The sequence below is a fragment of the Rhinichthys klamathensis genome, unplaced genomic scaffold (assembly GCF_029890125.1).
Source record: "Rhinichthys klamathensis goyatoka isolate OS25496 unplaced genomic scaffold, OSU_Roscu_1.1 h1tg000076l_1, whole genome shotgun sequence".
NCBI classification, from domain to species: Eukaryota; Metazoa; Chordata; class Actinopteri; order Cypriniformes; family Leuciscidae; genus Rhinichthys; species Rhinichthys klamathensis.
This window is the reverse complement of record NW_026606618.1, coordinates 3995683-4015531: the sequence shown is the minus strand read 5'-3', so window position 1 is coordinate 4015531 and position 19849 is coordinate 3995683. Positions and strand designations below refer to the sequence as shown.

The 19849-nt window shown below is 36.2% G+C and overlaps 1 protein-coding gene across 1 annotated transcript; it reads left to right on the top strand.

The window, feature by feature from the left end:
* The first annotated feature begins 4081 nt into the window (after positions 1 to 4081).
* Positions 4082 to 19565, top strand: kitlga (kit ligand a). The gene is made up of 10 exons (XM_056251033.1): positions 4082 to 4402; positions 13245 to 13352; positions 13969 to 14025; positions 14125 to 14280; positions 14782 to 14992; positions 15575 to 15610; positions 17477 to 17565; positions 17661 to 17773; positions 18064 to 18120; positions 18201 to 19565. Exons 1-9 carry the CDS (start codon positions 4388 to 4390, stop codon positions 18092 to 18094), a joined length of 816 nt encoding a protein of 271 aa, XP_056107008.1. The 5' UTR covers positions 4082 to 4387; the 3' UTR covers positions 18095 to 18120; positions 18201 to 19565.
* Positions 19566 to 19849: the final 284 nt, after the last annotated feature.

Sequence of the window (19849 nt, the reverse complement as noted above, 5' to 3'; positions counted from 1 at the left end):
TGATTCTTTGATGAATAGAAAGTTCTATTTCATTTATTCGAAATAGAAACTTTTGTAACATTATAAATGTCTTTACTGTAACGTTTGATCAATTTAATGCATCCTTGCTGAATAAAAGTATTAATTTATTTGAATAAATCTCCCCCTTACTGACCCCAAACTTTTGAACGGTAATTTATACTGTTACAAAAGCTTTCTATTTTAAATCAGCTGATCTGAAGAAGTACACAACTGTTTTCAACATTGATAATAATAATAAACGTTTCTTTTAATCATTACATCAGCATATTAGAATGATTTCTGAAGGATCATGTGGCATTGAATACTGGAGTAATGATGCTGAAAATTCAGCTTTGCATCACAGAGATAAATTATATTATAGAAAACAGTTATTTTAAATTGTAATATTATTTCACAATATTACTGTTTTTGTTTGTATTTTTAATCAAATAAATGCAGCCTTGGTGAGCATACAAGACTTCTTTTAAAAATATTAAACATCTAACCGATCCCAAACTTTTGACCGATTACATACTGTATATATAATGTGTGTATATGTGTGTATACTGTATAAATATATATTATATATATACATATATGTATATACTTTATATACATATATTTATATATATATATATATAAATAATTTGTATATATTTATCTACTGTTCATAATATTTATCTTTAATTATTAAAATATATAAAATATATTTTTTCCTATTTCTAAAATATATTCTCTCTCTCGATCGATATATATATATATATATATATATATATATATATATATATATATATATATATATATATAATAGAAAAGACATATATATATATATATATATATTTGTCACGTTTGGTCTATATATATATATATATATATATATATATATATATATATATATATTTGTCACGTTTGGTCGGGTTTTGGTTCAAGCTTGTTTTCGTGTCTTTTCTTACAAAAGTCTGCCACATAATCCTCAACGGGACGATTCCCCTGGTGCAGACGAAAGAGGGAAACTGCTGGGTTAGTAATCGGTCTAGTATTCTATAACAAACGTCAACTAGAGGCGATTATTACTGAACCCATGCAGTTTCTTTATTACCATAAACGTGAACTAAATAGCCTACAAAATAAACGTAGGCCTACACTTGACTTGACTTGATATTAACTTGATCAAAAACCATGAAACAAGAAAAGAGAAGACAAGAGAGCAATGAAACATGAGGGCTATTCATACAGAGAGACTAATGACTAACAAGGAACACCTGTGCATAATCAAACAATGAACCAGTGAGAACATGACACAAGGGAACCAACGGTGCGTTTACACCTGTCCACATCAAGAGGCTTCTGTATCTGGATAACAGATCGGATCTCGCATCTCAAAAAAACAAAAAGGAGTGCTCCGGTGCAAAGTAAACCTGAACTTGTGTTTTTTTTTTAAATAGTAATAATCATGCCATACACAGTTCACCTTTATTATAAAAGTTTTCTGCAATTTTTCTGACCCTACTACAACAAACATCATGTCCTCTTAATCTCTGAAAAATTCCCTTCACGTGTTCTAGGGGCTCAGCAAGGGCTGATGGGAATACCTTTTTGAATAGACAGTCATGATAAGCCTGAAGGGCTAAAAAAAGTCTCTGAAGACTCTGAAAGCCCCTGTTTTTTCTTGGTAATGCGTGAGCTCTAGAGGGACAAGTGATGAAGTGGTGCATTTTGAGTGTTGAGGGAAATGAAATTGCAAGATTTCAGCAGCTTGATTAAATTAGTGTGTCATGGAGGAGGTGAAAAATTAACCCTCTGTCTGATAAGTTACACATCAATATCAAGAAAAACAGGCAACAGAAAATAAAAGACGATTAAGTTATCACTCCTACATGCACAGATGCACAAGGGGAGGTGAAGCGAAACTTGTGACAACCTGATGAGAGCAGGAGAAAGAGGAAAAAGCTGTAATAATAGATGAAATCATTATCAGAGGTATGACAGTGCATTAGTTCATAGAGCGGACATACCCATAAAACAACACACTTGTTGGAGAAAGAGTGCAAGGGATTAGTTAAAGGTTGACACACTGTTCTGTAAGAAACGCAACAAATAAACACAGAGAAATGTTGCCCTACAGTAGAGAGTGGGGTAAGATGTGCCAGTTTTGTTTTGCTCAACTGAAACAACTTATTTCTAAAATGAATATGTATATGGCATCTTTAACACATGTGGGCCATATATGTCAAGTAGCAGCTTGCCCCATACCATGATGTCGAAGGATAAGTTGATCCATGGGTAAACTGACCAATTTATTTTTAAGTAATAAACAAAACATAATTGGCCCATTTGCAAAGCTCCATCCCTCTTGGTTTATCAGACAAGCTTTGAAGAATATCCCACAGGAACGAAAACAGAATTGGAGATTTTTGTAAACAAAGTAGTTTTCAGTAAATGTCCTCTTAAAATGTGCTCGAAAAAAACAACTGATTGAACATTATTCTTATGTGCAAATAATAATGCAAATATGATATTGTGGAGATTTCTGCACTAATACTAAACACAAATAATGATAAAGATATGGTTTATGGTTATTGTTGACAAGATATGGCCCTTTTTAAATAGCGACATACAATTGTGCATTGTTATACTTATACAAGTGGTGGTTCTTCCACGGGCACATCCATGAAACAAGTAAGACATAATAATAATACAAATGTCTGATGTTATTTATGGAGCACTTTCATATCTATACTGACAAATCATTTATGAATTATGAATTGAAGGTGTTACATTCTGAACTTGCAATCCACATTGAAACTTTACAGTGGACTGTACATCAAGCGAAGCCAGTGTTTTATGCTTGCTATATCATTCTAGTAAAGTGTATTAACAGTATATTTAAAATCTGCCCACCTTATGTATGTCATCTTGAATGTTCAGCTATTAAGTTTCATTATTTTAAGTTTAGAGAATACAATTCAAATAAAGCATTCGGGGTACTCTCATTGTGTAAGTAGAGCAGGATGGGGTAAGATGGGTCAGTGGATAAGCTGTCACCTCCTCGTCTTTCTATCTTTCTATCTAGAGCCCTGAGCTGAGATTCACATAAGAAAAGTGACAAGTTTTTTATTTCAGAGTATTTGCACTGCAGGTAGAATTCATTTTGTGATGAAGTATACTATAATAATTATATTTTAAATTGATTTATCAAGTTCAACTTTGCCTCTAATTACAGGGAATAGCCTTCAAATAACGCTGCATTTTGTTTCATTGCAATCAAATATTCTGAATAGCCTATTGAAGCTTTCCTGTCTGCAAAAAAATAAGACTTTGGAATGGGGCTATGCATTAGTAGGCTACATTAGTTTTTCGTATTTTAGTTCATTTTTTAGTCTTACCCTAGTTTAAACTCCATCTAATTTCTCCTTGCCTAAAGGGTAACTTAATAAAAAAAAAACAGTTAGTTTTAGCCAGAATACTGTACTACTGCTGTAGATGTCACTGTTTACCTCAGTGTTAGCACACGTCTGTCACATTTGACCATTTATAACACAGAAAAGTGAAACACGTGTGATTTGAGCACATGAGATTTGCACATAAACTTCAAGTAGCCTATGTCCAGTATGAAACCAGCAAAATCACTTCGCTGCTATAGTTTACACTCAATTTTCCGTTGGCGAAACTTTGAATGGTCTTTTTTATTCAAACTTTGAATACTTTTTTTTTTACAGTTTCCATAACAAAATCTAATTTAGCCGTTTGTTTTGCTCTTCATCGTCTAGGTTAAGACATTTTGACATATCGCAAGCAGAGGAATAATAAGATGCAGTAAAAACGCTCCCCGTGATGGAACGTTTTCCAGAAAGATACCAAAAACCACTAAGCATTTCTATTACGCCTCAGGGCTAAAACACTCCAGCGCCATATAGCTACAAAACATCTTACAAACTATTTGCTGTCACGACGAGCCATAAACAAGCGACCCCATCCTGTGAAAATTAGCAGGAAAACATCTCCATTTAAATAAATCTCAACTGGACGTTTGCATGGTGATTGTGAAATCGATTGAGTGAGACCCAGGGCAGTAGACGACCGAGAGAAACTGGGGTGGGCGGGAGTGCGCAGAAGTCACACGATAAAAAGGCTTTGCTCTTGGGAAAAAAACTCTTGATTCTTTCCGCAGCCTTCCGTTCTCCATCGTGCGGTATGAAGCATCTACCTACCTGGATACTTACCATCATTTCGCAGATTTAGGTGACTTTCTTTCCCTCCCGACTTGGATTCTACTTTATGATGATTTTGGATATGTACCTTTGGGATGAAGAAAACCCTTTCCCTGCCCGCCGAAGTAAGATAAAATAGGGTTTCGCTGACATTGGAGTTACTCCTCTCGTTCCATATGAAGAAGTCAAACGTAAGTGAACGGCTTTTGGTTTAACTTTGCTAGTAATTTAGCGTGAATCACATGTGATTTGCATTTGTGTTTCGCTCCGTTGCGCTTGCAAAACTGCGCTGTCTGCAGAAGATAACTGGAGGAAATGTAAATGAACACAATAGCATGTTTATATTACAACACGTTAAAGCGATAGTCTTCGTCTTGTCAGACTTCTTGCATCGAATTTTAAGTCCGCATTTAATTAGTAGCCTATGTGGGGGTGTGAGAGGAGCAACGTAATGGTTTATTTGAAATTATCTTGTTGCTTGACATTATTAAGTGCCTTGATTTAGCAGAGGCGGATGTCATTATAACAAAAAAATTGCTTCCATCAACTTAACTTGTCACAATCTATTTGGTCATTTCTACTCCATTTGCCTATGAATTTTCGGAGTTCGAGCGAAAGTGCAATTAAATTATTACCTTCAAGTTGTTTGAAACATTTAAGGCAATAAGCTTAAGTTTTCGATTTCAGAGGGACTGTTTTACAATGATGCGATCTGATCAAACGTTCACCCTGGAAAAAAAGAAACCAGCTTTTTATTGACGTTCAGGCTATATTAGCCTATATCCTCGATAATATGTGGTGTCCTCTTAATTTTGAATAATATGACAATTAAAACATGATAAAATGAGCGATAAAGTCCTCGAAAACGGATAAGAGCAAAATAACTACGATAAAACGGAACGACCTTTGAACGTAGGCCTACACAGGTGCTATATAAACATATTTTGTGAAAACTATTTTCCTGATACGTTACTCGCTATCTTGGACATGTTGTACAACGAGAACTAAGCCAGTGGAAATGGTTTTCATTGACTGTGGGGGATTATTTAGTCGAAATGCATCATGTATCTCTACCAGCATCAGTAACGCTTTCCCTCCTTTCTTTGAAGTGAACTATGTCAGGCTTTGCGCTTGTATGCCTATTGTAAATTATGAGCATTTGCCATGCTGTAAGGATATTTTCACTCTCACTTCAAAACGGCTTAATCTATATTGATGTATGAAGAGCAGACATAAGTCATTCCCCTTGCACCTTTGCCCTGCTTTGAATTTGCATTACCTCTTGCTGGGGGTAAGGCAGTTTTAAGATGATACATTGTCATGAAATGTTGGAACATTCACTTGCTTCAATAAAACACTTTTTGAGTAGGCTTGCCTACCATATAGCCTACATAATTATTTAATTTCAACTACAGCAGTTTTCATCTGCACTTGTAAAAATAAAGTTTTTTTTTTTTTAATTGAAGAACGGTTAGCATCCATGGATCTTTTCCATTGCACAAAATGTTCATTATAGGGGAAAAAGGTTTAGATTATTAAAATGTTCTTCAAAAAAAAAGGTTCTTTAAGGGAAACCAAAATGTTGGTTCTTTGGCATGGCGGCGAAACCCCCCTTTAGAAACTTTATTTTTATATATTTTATATATTATATTTGAATATCATTGCTTTCTTGTTGCCATTATCACTTGTAACATTATTATACAAAATAAAGTTAATCATTGGCAAACATAAGCACAGGGAAGCTGTCTCATACTGTACATGTGACAGTTTTGATTTCTGATCAAGATTGAGATATTTCATCTTGTGGTTATTCTATTAGAAAGAATTAGGTGTATGAAGTGTGTGCAGCTCCGTTTCAGTGTACAGTATTCTGTGGCTGCAGTTAAAAAACCAAACCTGGCTAGTATGTAATCATTGAACTCGTTTTTTTTTTTTTCATCACCCGTGACATACATCGGCCCCTTTGCCAAAACTAATGCACAATTATGTGTAACGTCTAGCATGAAAGCAAACACCTTTGATCATGTGCCAAGCCCAAAGGCAAAAGTAAGTGACAGTTTGCAATGCGACTATGAGGAAGTATGCTATGCACCAAAAACTAGCAATCTTGAAGTTGGTGAAGATTGTGAATTTTGCATTATTGAATTTCCTTTTCATGAGTAACTAATACCAGATGTCTGTCTGGTATGTTCTTCATCTTCACACATGTCCACATGAAGCGCACACTACACCAGTGCTTCTTCCTGGAAGACTCCATTGTAAAAAAAAAAAATTGTGAAATGTGCAGGTATTTTGACAGTTGACATTCTTGTGTATGGACTGTATTATATGTACAAATGTGATTTGTGTGTTCAACCTCTGAAATTAGACATGGAAAATGGTATATTAGCACCTCAGCTGTGAAGTCATTGCAAATGAAATTAGCTATTCAGTATTGTTTGCGTAACGTATGTGGTATAGAGACCATAGCAGTAATTCCATTCATAATCTTTAAAACTGGTTTTAACGATAACAAATCTTTTTTAGACACGGCTAGCATGAACAACGAGATGTTTAAGCAATGGCATATGCTTGAGTATAAGTCACAAGTCCTTTTTTTATTTAGTAATTTCAACTTATTTAAAAAAAAGCACATTTAGTTAGCAAATCCCTAGAAGGTCCTGTTACTCTGCAAAAGTCTTAGTTAGGTAACTACCAAATGTTAGTTAATATGGGAGGTTGCAGCTTTACTGCAATAAAGACATAGGTAATGTGTTCTGAAAATATATTTAAAAACACACAGATGGCCTGCATTATTTGCAGTGCTTTATGGGATGTGTTGTCCATCAATTCTCTCATAAATTGGCTGTCATGTATAGTTGGCTTTTCCCATCATTTAAATACTTTGTTACTTCAATCAAATGTTGTAGATAACCATTTATTGAAGAATTATTATTTTAAATGATTGTTGTAGTCTACTAAAGCAATAAGCCATTTTTCCTCCCTAAAATCACTGTAACGTATATAGCATAATGTTTTCACAATAACATGTGAAGACAATGTTTTAATAAAGAGTTATTATTGATGGGCAATTTTGGGGTAGGCCTATATGGTGGAAGGATCTTGGTAACAACAGATTTTCTGGATTTTGCTAGAAATGTTTTTGTGATGGAGTTGGGCTGTAGATGAACGATAGTGTGTTGTTGTGTCTACGTTTAAGAAAGTTTATGGACCGTAAATCTGATTTTGTCATATCAGATGATTCGATTTGTGCAGTAAAGTCACTGACGAAGGGAAGATTTTTATATTGTGTAAAGTAAGAAGCAGAAGTCTACTAAGGCACTAAATTACCCACTAACCCAAACCACACAATGAGCCAGTGTTCAGACAAAAAAAAAATTGGTACATTAATAAGTTAATACATTAATATGTGGTTTAAAATAAGAAGATAAAGTACCAGAAATTACCATTTGTGTTGTGGGTTGAACCATAATTTAATGGAGCATTATCGCCAACATCATTGCAGCCATTCCATGAAGCCTGTTCACCTATTTACTTTGTTTCCATATCCTTTTAGTCATTATACTTACCTGGCTTTGACACTGGCTAAGCCTAGTCCAAATAAAAAGGTTTTCAATAGCGGATGGCCATTTACAATAAAGGGTGAAACTTCATCCGTGTTTGGAAAGAGCTTAATTGTATAATGGACTCTTTAAAGTGAATTGAACCCAATGATAGAAATGAAATCACTGGACCGGCAAATAAATCTCTTGCTTTCACTGGTGCACTTTGTAAACTGGATGTCAATCAAATTAAACTCTGAGCATATAATATGATCCTCATCATTTTTTATTATTTCTGTATTATGTGTTCTATTAGCATAACTACTTTTCTTGGTTAGTTCCTGAACAAGGCCTCCCTCCAGGACAGGTTATTGCCCAGGCTATTGTTATTTTTGCTCCCACCCAGTCATATAGTCCCTCTAAATTAGCTATCAAATAGGCAGATCACATTTCATTGGACTCCTGTGGCACTGTTGCCCTCTATTTAAACACTCATAAGGGGACAGTGTAATCGATGCTGCCCCAGCTAGTGTAAATCCGCTATGTCTTTTCCAATTCTTTAATTTGGCTTCAGATGTTTAGCAGCACCCAATGACTTAACTGACTAAGAAATAATACAAAGCACAAAAGTGTATAGTCATTGGTGGTGAGGAAGAATTTGACATTCTTCTGTCTTGGCAACATGAGAGAGCACATATATTCTTTGGGACATGTGATAGCATCTTTAGCTAGTGTTTATTCGGTTAGCCAGAGGTTTGTAAAGTGCACCTGAATGGACACAGGCAGTCTGAGTGCAATTTGCTGAAGCAAATTTGATTTGAGTAGTTTTTGAGTGGATACTGGTCGCTGACTATTCAACAGAGACTGAAACGATTATGCTAGTTTTCCGGCCACTGATGTTTGTCCTCTTGCTATTCTGGCCTGCGTAAGTTGATCACATGGCTTTACAAAACTGTCTTCCGGACTCACATCTGGTCACTTTTTTTATCAAAATTAAGAATCTTCCTTGTAGCATGAATTGTTAGCATTTATGGTATTGCTAATACGCAGCTAGCTGATATCAGTCATTGGGATTCTGCTTGTATTTGAAGTGTTAGACTGATGTACACCATGAGATATATCAGTGATGACTGTGAAAAGAAGGAAGATAGATGGTGACTAGACATTTTTCTGGGCACCATGTGTTACACTGGGCTCTGTTCTTACTAATAAGATTATGTAGTGAATGGTACATTGTTCAGAATGAGCTTGTACGTCTGGGGGAGCTTGCAAAGTTAATAAACCCTTGCGATCAAAGTGTCTGGTCAGCATGACTCTGGTGATTATCTTATTCTCTAGCCGACAGAGTTACTATAACATGATGTTCAAAAGGAAGGGTTGAGTTGGTGCTCTCTTTTTTGTCACTGCCGGTGTTTAGATCAGCTCATGGTCAGCCATAATGAGATATTGTTCTCCTTTGTCCAGCTAAGTGAAAGTCACCTCTTTCATTTAATGTGTTGTAGCTAACACTTTCAAGATTTCTTTGTTTATCATTCAGGGGTCTGTACTATATCCTATCAAAAGCCTGTTTATTTAGATTAAGAGTTTAAAAGAAATGTGCACTTGTGAGATATAGTCACGTTGCAGGATATGACTTATGAGGGGGAAAATGCAATTGCAATATATAGTGTCAGATTTCACAATGTGACTACATCTTGCAATAACTTTACAATTATGAAAAACAAAAATTCAATTGAGATATAAAGTCATGTTGTATAATTTTGCAATTATAAAGAAAAAAGTTGCGAAAGAGTCACATTATGAGATGTAAAGTCACAATTATGAGAAACTAATTTGAGACTGGGATATAGTCACATTGTGAGAAATAGGCCTAATTACTTTTTATTTAGTTTTTTCTTAGGAAGAAACAGCTAGAAGCTACTTATAGAGCAGAATAACCCTATTTTGGATCAAATAATTTTTCTTTATATACAGAGCTATTATTTGTAATGATTTTTTTTATCTTGGAATAATTTTTACCTGTTATATTTTACATGTTGTACAGTTGATCCTGTCATCGGTTCACTTTGCTTACACTAGATTGATTTATGACAGTCAGCGTTGAATATGAGCCATGGTTCACATTTAAATGGGAGACAGACAAGCATTTGTTGATGTGTCCAAACTGAGTACTTGCTGAAATCGTAGTTTCTTGCTATGACGTAGTGATGTATGTCTCGAGACCGGTCTTGGTCTCGAGACCACTTTTACGTGGTCTCGGTCTTGTCACGGCCTTGACGGTCTTTGGTCTTGGTCTTGTCTTGGTCTCGGACCTCTCGGTCTTGTCTAGGTCTCGTTGTCTCAGACCGACATAGTGGTCGGGGATTTAGCTATATCAATATCCACGACGATATCCGCAACGGATTGAAGCGCGCGTCCGAGTGAAGACAGTGCGGTGCGCGAGCCGTATCCGCGCCACTGATCGCAGCGGCAACGAGCACTTTGATCACTTGATTTAAAAAAACACATATCATGTACAGTTTTTGATGTATTAATATTTAGTAAAACACATATCAGTGACATGATGGGTTTTAACTTCATTCAGGAGATTTTGGGTAACTGCACAACTGACAGATGACTTTGAGCGCACCGCCAACGGTGTGTGTGTGTGTGTGTGTGTGTGTAACCATAGCGACAAAACAACCAACTTTCGGATCCTGGACTTTAGCTTATAATTTCGTTTTTAAAAATATAATTATGTATTTAAAAGTTGCAGAATGGATTCATTTGGAGACTTCGAAATCGGCAGAGATAGGCAGGCAATGCAAAACAAAATCTTACAAGTTATTGCTTAGCTTCAACAACACTAGTCTGTTTTTTCCCCCTCCGGTCTCCGTCTTGGTCTCAACTTGGTCTCGGTCTTGGTTTCGACTTGGTCTGTCTTGGTCTTGGTCTTGGTCTTGGTCTTGTCTTGGTCTCGATACCCTCTGGTCTTGGTAGTGTCTTGGTCTCGGTTTAGGCGGTCTTGACTACAAGTCTACTATGAAGACACTTTAAAGTCTGGGAGGAAGTCAAATATTGGATAATATAACCAATAAAACATCTGGGCTTCCATATGCTGCTTCAGTCACCAAATTTCAACAAATCCTCCTCATCTGGTTCACGACACGCAAGAGCCCTTTACAGTCTCCGATGATGCTGTCTGAAAGACTTGCTACAGATAGAACTGCTTGTTCGAGTGCATACTAAATTCCAGATGCTGTACTAGCTTTGTTTACTTTGTTTGCAGTCCAGTAATTCAAAGCAAGACCTAAGCATTTACATATGGTTAGTCTTATTTATAGTTCGATGCAAATAAACATGCCCTATTTAACCAGGTAGAACATTTTAGGAGAGTTAGTTGGAAATATATAATTTCCATCTTATAAATTTGTAGATTTGCTTAAAAAGCCTATGACCTGCCTAACAGTATCAATGTATGTCAATTTAATGTGAAATCATTGATGCCATGATGTAATCTGTGATGAAACAAGGTTCTTCCTTATGGCTGTAGGTAGGATTTACTTTTCATGTCAGCAGCTGAGACCTTCCAAAACCTGGTAGCATGGAATTGGAGATAGTTTAAACTGGTTATCTAGTGTTAGTGAGGTAGACTAGTTTATCTAAATTTTCTTATATTTAATTTTTAGTTTAGTGGTGGTGGCGCTTTAATTTGCATGCTGTTTTTATACTGTAAATAAATTCATAAGTTTAGAAGTTTAAATTCTGTAAAATAACCATTAAAGCACCACTTCTCCAACCATTCATAATATTTAGACTAAATGTTTTTGGTCTTTGTATTGAACTGTGTCTCACTGTTTTCTTGAACGTCCTGCCATGGTGCATTTTTAAGATGCTATGTCACATTTCCGAAGGAATCAGGATATCTAATGAGAAAAAGTGTAGAGGTGGATTTTATTTTATTTTATTTTGAACAATGAAAAGTATACATTACGTACATTTACGTAAAACAACAGCCAATTAAAATGTTAGTTTGCTAAAACTATTTCTAAATAAAATGCTAGTTTGCTTAAAAAAGGCTAAATAGAATGTTAGTTTGCTAAAACATAAGCTAAATAGAATGCTAGTTTGTTAAAAAAAAAGACAATGAAAGGTTAGTTTGCTAAAACACTGGCTAAATAGATTGTTAGTTTGAAACAACTACTAAATAGAATGCTATTCTTTTGCTATAAATTAGACAAATATAATGCTAGTTTGTTAAAACAACAGCTAAACCGAATGCTAGTTTGTTAATGGCTAAATGGAATGTTAGTTTACTAAAACAACTACTAAATAGAATGCTATTAGAATGCTAGTGTGTTAAAACAATAGCTAAATGTAATCCTAGTTTGCTAACAAAAGACAAATAGAATATTTGTCTAAAGAATGGCTAAATACAATGTTGAAATGGCGAAATAGAATGCTAGTTTGCCACAAAAAAAAAAAGACAAATAGAAGCTAGTTTGTTAAAACAATGGCTAAACAGAATGCTAGTTTTCTAAAAACAACAGCTAAATTGAATGATGGTTTGCTAAAAAAAAAAAATTTGAACACTGCTTGCTTAAAAAAAAGACTAATAAAATGTTACTTCGCTAAAACAACAGCTTAATAGAATGCTAGTTTGGCTAAATTGGGTAACATCATCCAATAGCCTGCACAGCCTTAGTGATATCAGTAAAAAAGGAAAGTTGTTTCAGAGGAAAATGATTGCATGTTAATGTAAAAATGAACTTTGGAATAGCATGAATCATTCACAATAAGACAAGAAACATGCATTAAGAAAGTAAATATGGTCAGTTTTGAATGATTCATCCACTTTACACGAGACCCCTGCATTGTGCTCTAGCTGTTTTTGAACTTTTTAAAAATGTAAATGCCTCCTGAGAAACGCATTCGATCAGGTCACGTGATCCAAAAACCAAACGAATTTTCGAAAATACGTAATTGCAGGGCATCAATTTTGTAATTGTGCAATTACATACTCAGAGCATCTCGCAGCTGAACAGCCTGTCCTCGAACGATTCTGCTCTTCACCTCTGTCCGCTCCCTCTCAGAGCAAAGCTGAAACTCTTTCTTTTACTGGCCCGTTTCTCCTGACAAGGCGCATGCATTGTTTGTCTGGGATCACCCTTGTAATCAGGGCTAAGAGCAAATCTGCCTCTTGTTATGCAACAAGCTCAAATCGCAGGTCTGGAAAGAGTAGAGCAAAAGCTTTAATAAAGCTCTAAGCCACCATGGGACAACCAGCTTTATAGCGGCGGAAGGGAAGGAGAGTTTGCTAGACAAAAACGTTCATTTATTCTAGTGAACCTGACCCGGATATTCTTAAAATAGCAGTGAAAACATTTTCCCGTTTTGCCTAACACTCTTCTAAACAATGAGATTATAAATTAGGACACAGATCTGTATTATTAAAAGATTTCAGATATGATCTATTAACCTCAGACTGATCTTTTAATTCTTGTTTTTTCAGATTTGGATATGCACCTGTGTCCATTTATTGCTGTACATTACAGTTGCTGCCTATTCCAGTGAAATAGGAAATCCCATTACAGATGACATCAGGAAAATTTCTTTGTTGGTAAGAGCTTGGACATTCTTATCTCTCCAGTGCCGTGGGGGGTTTTATTCTCATCTTATTTTTTTGAAAGACAACAGCAAAGGCTGATTTATCGATGCTCAAGGGAAAAGACTGAGCTGAAATTTATTTCATGTGTGTTGGAATGAAAGCTGCAGACATATGGTTCAAAGTATGATAATGGAGTCGTATACATAAAAAAATGCTTTTCTGCAGACAGCCTTTTTAGAAAGTTAAAAAATCATTGGCCTGTTGAAAGTATTATTGAGTTTATCGCTTTGTTTGAACTTGTGTGTTGTTTAATGGTATTCACTTTCCTTTAGCAAAATATTTATGAATTATGATGCAATATCACTGTGCGTGCCATTTGCTGAAAGGTTGATGACCAGTGATTAAAATGTAGATCTTTTGAAGTAAATATGTAACATATGTTGGTAGTTTTCATTACTATACATAAGCCAATGTTATAAAGCAAATTACAGTAATTCTTTGTTTATATTGTGGTTACTTAATAGTCAATTTTCCCGTTTAGCATTTTTATTGATGATCAAATGACCATGTGCAGTGTAGTCTTTGGCACTTAGAATTGGCTTTTTATGATTTATTTCTCTCCCATTAGAAACAGAATATTCCAAAAGACTACAAGATTACAGTACGTTATATACCTAAAGAAGTGGTGAGTTGTTGTTATTCAATTTTCGTTGAATCATTCACAGGAATAAAAGCGAGCAGGGTGATAACAAAGTATGGTAATGTCTTTCATTTTTTCTTCAAGAGTGGTATGTGCTGGGTGAAGCTAAATGTATTTCACTTGGAGGTGAGCTTAAAAGGCCTGGCGCAGAAGTTTGGGAACATATCCTCCAATAAAGATAATATAGGCACTTTTGTCCAAATACTGCAAGAGATGCGGTATCATATTGGACATGGCTTGGTAAGTTACCTTAACCAAGTGATAACAATAAACAACCGTTTTGCATTCAGCAATTTTGTATACCGGTGAAATTTCTTGTATGTTTTATTATTTCGATATATTTGTCTTTTCAGCAATGGTTTCTAAAAAAAAAATTGGTAGCACTTTATTTTACAGTCATATTCCCCATGTACATACTATGTGCTTATTATAGTAATTAAAATAACTGGGTAATAACTAGGTACTAACCCTGAACCAACCCCTAAACCTAACATTAATCCATGTAGTTATATTACCCAGTACTTTCTTAGGTAAGTACACTGTAAGTGCACGTACTGTAAAATAAAATGCAACCAAAAATGTATTGTAACATTGTAACCAATGACCAACTTTTGTAAAATGAATAATTTTGTGAATAATTTATTTGAATAAGTGTATATTACTATTTAAATTTATATTTAAAAAAAAAAAAAAAAAATTGAAGTAAAACGTAAATCAACAATTATTTTTCTGTACCTTTAGGAGGATTCGATGCTAGAATTCGAGTGTCATTATGTAGAGGAGATGTGGCTTACGGCAAAGTATTTTGAATATGTGGAGGACTTTTTCAACACTGCCAATTCGTCGAGAGAGGCCGAGGATTGCGAGCCCCCGCCATGTCCCACGTCCACAAAAACAACAGTAACGACAACTACAACGATGTCGACAACGTCAGCGCAACATAGTACAAATGGTGAGGCGCATGTCATAACTGGTCTTAAAGACCTTTGTATGAAGGCATGGACACCATATTGCAGAGTGTTGTCTGTGTCACTTTTTAATGAAGCTATTGAGAAACTGCAGAATGTCGTTTGTGGAAGACCGCCCATTTGCAACTGAGGTTTAACACCCGCTTTTAAATCATATCTCTTGTGGCAGCTTTGGTTGCAATTTTGTGCATGTTGTGTGTGTGCGTGGGTGTATGTGTGTGTGTCCCATGCCTTTTCAAACGAAGCCGCTGGACAAAACAAGAGAAGGCAACATGTTTTTGTCAGCCCTATTATGACAGAGTCTCAGCTGAGTTTCAAAACCAAGAGATGCTCCCTAGTGAACGGCATGAAAGGGAGAACAGAATCGAAGTCCAATTGTCACCATGTTGATTACAGAGCAATCTTCAGATCTTCCCAAGCGCAAGCTCTTTCTTTCTAAAAGCGGACAGATCAGATCTTTCATGGGGCGGAGAGAAAAGGAGATTGTGTCCGACTTTTTAAGCATCTAACAATGAACGGTTTCTATCTGCGACTTTTAATGCTTCTCTGTTTCTGGCTTTCTCTAGAGAAACGTAACGGTTTGCCTGATGACCCCGAAAAAGGTGAGATATCACATAAATGTCTTCAGTCATCACTATTGTACACTTCCAAGGGATAGTTTATCCAGAAATGAAGGAAAAAAACACTTACTTATCCTCATGTTGTTCCAAACCTACATGACTTTCTCTCTTCCCTGGGACACAAGAAGAGATACGTCTATTTTCCAAATGATAAAATTGAATAGGGAATAAGGCCGTTTTATGTTTTTTTTGTTTAGTCTTATGTTTTGTGGGGGAATCCAGGAACAACATGGAGTTGAGTAAATGATGACAGAAATTTTATATAATTTTTTAAAGGTACACTTTTTAACTTTTGGCTCTCTAGCGGTTAAAAAAACAAAACTCCATGCATTTTGCGGAAACGCATTGCTTTGGTTCGGCTCTGCATGAATGCGCAGATGAATATGGTTCTTTCTCATAACTAAAAAAAGAGAGAGAGATTATCCTACTGCTCATAAAACATGCCCTACTAGGCTTAAGAGATATAAGATGGAAAGGATCTCAAGCTGACTAGCTGAAGACATTACTGTAGCTATACCCATTAACAGACATGGTACATACTTCCTTGAAAATAAATTCCAGCATTGCGCTACAATAGCCCATAGTGAAATGATCCTTCACAATAGATAATGTTTTAAAATAAACTCTGTTAGAGAGCTACACATGGCAATTTATCCGTTCATTTCCAATCCCTCAGTTCTTGCCATCTCCGAAAAGCCAAGCCAATGTTGGTTCTTGTTTTATTACGAGATCTGTCGCGTTCTTTTTTTGACAGCAGACTCTCCTCCGTTCTTTAAAGGGGTGATTCATCGGAGGTTCGAGATATAGCTGCTCCATGTAAACCTTTCTCGCTTGTTGTGCCAACTAACCTATGCCACTCCCACACCATACATGCGGCAAAGTAGCCAGAGCAACTTTTCTTTATTTATGGATATGACGATATACACACGGGCGAAAAAAAATAAAATAATTGTCACATACAGCAAACATCTCCTCACTATCCACTAGGTGGCAGTCCCCTGAACACACTGTAAAAAAAAACGCTGTCTCTGTAGACAGCCCAGACTTCACAAACGGCAAGAAAAACAAACTGGGCAAACCTGCACCACGAAACATAACAAACAGTGTTCCAGCCAATAACCGACAATAATGATTTGGGGGTGGGGGTTGGGGGGTTAGTCCGCTTGCACATGAAGGGGGGTGTGGAGAGTGGAGGAGAGAGAAGGATGAAGAGGGAAGTTAGCTAGAGGAGAGATGTCCACGACAACGACTAACGTTAGAATTATATTCTCTTGAATTTTGATATGGCCGACACACAACCAAAGAGACGACGTTCCGATGAACAAATAGCAAAGAAGAGGGAAAAGGAGAAGGAACGCGCAAAGTCCCGAATTTACATCGGAAAAGCCTGTTTCAGGAAGCACGGAAGGGAGGGGGAGGCGACGGGATGAGGAGGAGGGAGGGTCGATCTAGCCTCCATTTTGTTTGACAATACTTCGAACGTCAACAAGAAGTGATGTCAATCAACATCGCTTAGACCACCTTTAAAGAAGACACTATCTATTGAGGAAACAAGGAATGACATGAGGTCAATGACATGAGGTCAAATTTGATTTTATCTGTCGAGGAAAAAATAACATGATGACAGAATTTTTATTTTATTTTTTATTCTTTATTTTATTTTGGTTGATCCATTCCTTTAACATTTATTTGAAGAAAACTGTCCAGCTATGTAGGCCAGGTCAGTTTAGTTTAGTTCGTAATTATAGACAGATGTGTTCTGTAAGGATCAAAGGTTATCTTGCTATCTGTCACTGTCTAACAAGTGCATATTTGCAAACTAATAAAACCAGTCTAATTTGTCTCCAGGGGCATTCCTTCCGAAAGTTGTGGAGAGCAGTCTTATGTCGCTCCTCGCCATCCCGTTCATCGCAGTGGTGTTTTTGTTGGTGTGGAAGGTACGTGTGGTGGCTTGCCCTGCTGGGCCTTCAAGATCACAGCATTTTCACTTTATGTTCTGATTGGTATTGTTATTTGTCCGTTTGTGATGCAGATTAAATCTAGAAGAAACGCCCCCCAAACCGAACGGAGTCCAGAAGAAGGTCCCGCCCTTTTCTCAGGAGAGGAAGCCAGTGTACCCCCATTAGATGTGGAGATATCTGAAAAGTAATGTTTGCAGCAGTCAAATCTGCGTAATAGTGTGCTGTTTTTTACACTTTCATTGACCCTTAAAAGATTTGGATACTTAAGTTATACTTCAGATTGGGCACTGCCTAAAAATAAATCACATTAAATGTCACTATATATTGTTTTATAATATGAAACCTAACACATTTGTTTTGCATTTATGCATTTTAAGTGTGGCTTAAGTGGCAAACATTTTTGGAATTTAGTTTTGTACTCAATTGTGTGCTGATTCAGTTGTTTCACTCCAACTTTCTGTTTTCCTTTTCCAGAAACAGATTAAATATTATCATGGCAGTGTAAATCCACCCCCATCTTAACCAACGCAGGTGAATAATAATTATTTATTTTTAAGTATTAACTTAACCTACTTTAACACAAGCTGTTACTGATAAATCAAATTTTACAGTCACTGCTTCAGACGGCACAACGGACAGGAACAAACAAGTACCACCTCCGAAAGATTCTCTTACTGAACTTCTAGCTGTGAAGGACACATACAGGCCTGAAACTGCTCTTTGAGAACTGATGCCCTCTTATCAACCACTGCTGAACCCATTGGGGTAGATACAGTTGCTCCTTTCTGAGAACTTCTGAGAGTCACACTTCATGCTCTTTAACACTTCCTTCTCCTCTCGGAGACCGCAAGGAGACAGGAGGAATTAGATGAAAAACAGAACGAAAGCAACACGGCATTGGATTCACCCGGAGATGTCAAATAGCCAAGCGCATTTTTCCGAGCGCAGGATCCGCAGTTCAGAAGGAGGGCAGCCATATTATTGCTTGAGAGCAGATGGCTATCGAAAAGGAGTTAAAGCAGAATCGACTACCTCCAGCTGCTCTGGTCCATCTCCTTCTTTCTTTCTTAATCCTTGTTCTCTCTCTCTTTCTTTTGGTCTGGGCGTCCAAATAGACGCCTTTTCAGTTTTTCTGAGTGCTTGAATCAGTAAAGTAATTTTCAGATTGTATCATCTGATTTGTGAATTGTTTTTATTATCACTATAGACTGGTGGTGTGGACTTAATTTATTTATTTTCTGAATATGACATGACACCTGCATGGCATCAAATATCCAATGAGATGACCAATACACAATCATCTCTACCTTAAAAAATATCTCGCAATCCTTAATCGCTTGTGTACAGTAAACCCTACGTTCACACTAGCTACAACCTTGTAAGTACCATTATAGCTCCTCATCTGATAGACGCCGTTACGTGAATGACTTTTAATGCTATATATCATATATTAAAGTCTTTTCAGTACATCCACGATTAATGCACTTAGTTCCGCATTACAGCTTTTTATAAAGTCTGTTGCAGTGTTTTTGAAGTCATTCTGGTGGCTGCTAATTTTATAGACGACTCCGCTTTTGTCAATGGTCATGAGAGTTTTATAGCTTGTAGATTTTTGATTTAGAATAAAAATCCGATTTTTCTGCCATTCCAGAAGCAAATGTATTAAAATGCATCAGTCAGACTTAAGATCAAAACAAACTCAAGTAGTGTTACGTCAAACAAAACGGTACACCACAAAAACAACTTATTCGAATACAGATATTCATCGGTCCTTTGACGCTGTCGGAAGATTTCGCTAACAGTACAAACAAGTAACCGTAATAGAAAACGTACATGTATGCTTCTACTCATATTTTTGTGCCTTTTCATAGCATGGCTCTCCCTGTAAAGATTCTTTTTGGATAACCAGCCATATATTTATTACGGAAAAAATTATGTAATAATGTTATTGCACTAGTCATATATATATATATATATATATATATATATATATATATATATATATATATTAAAAAAAAAATCCTCTAAGACATTTCAGATGACTTTCCAAGAAAAGCAGAACACAATCCGGTTCCGGCTTCGGTCTCCTGCTGAGTACGTATCAATTTATGCATGTTGACATCTGACGTCTTGCGCTTATTCTGTACATACTGATTTATGATAGCTACGACTCATATAGACAAGTGCTAATGACTTTGAGACGAAACTCAGTGGAGATCAGATTTGATTTTGTACCCTGCTTTCTCAAACTGGTTGTAAT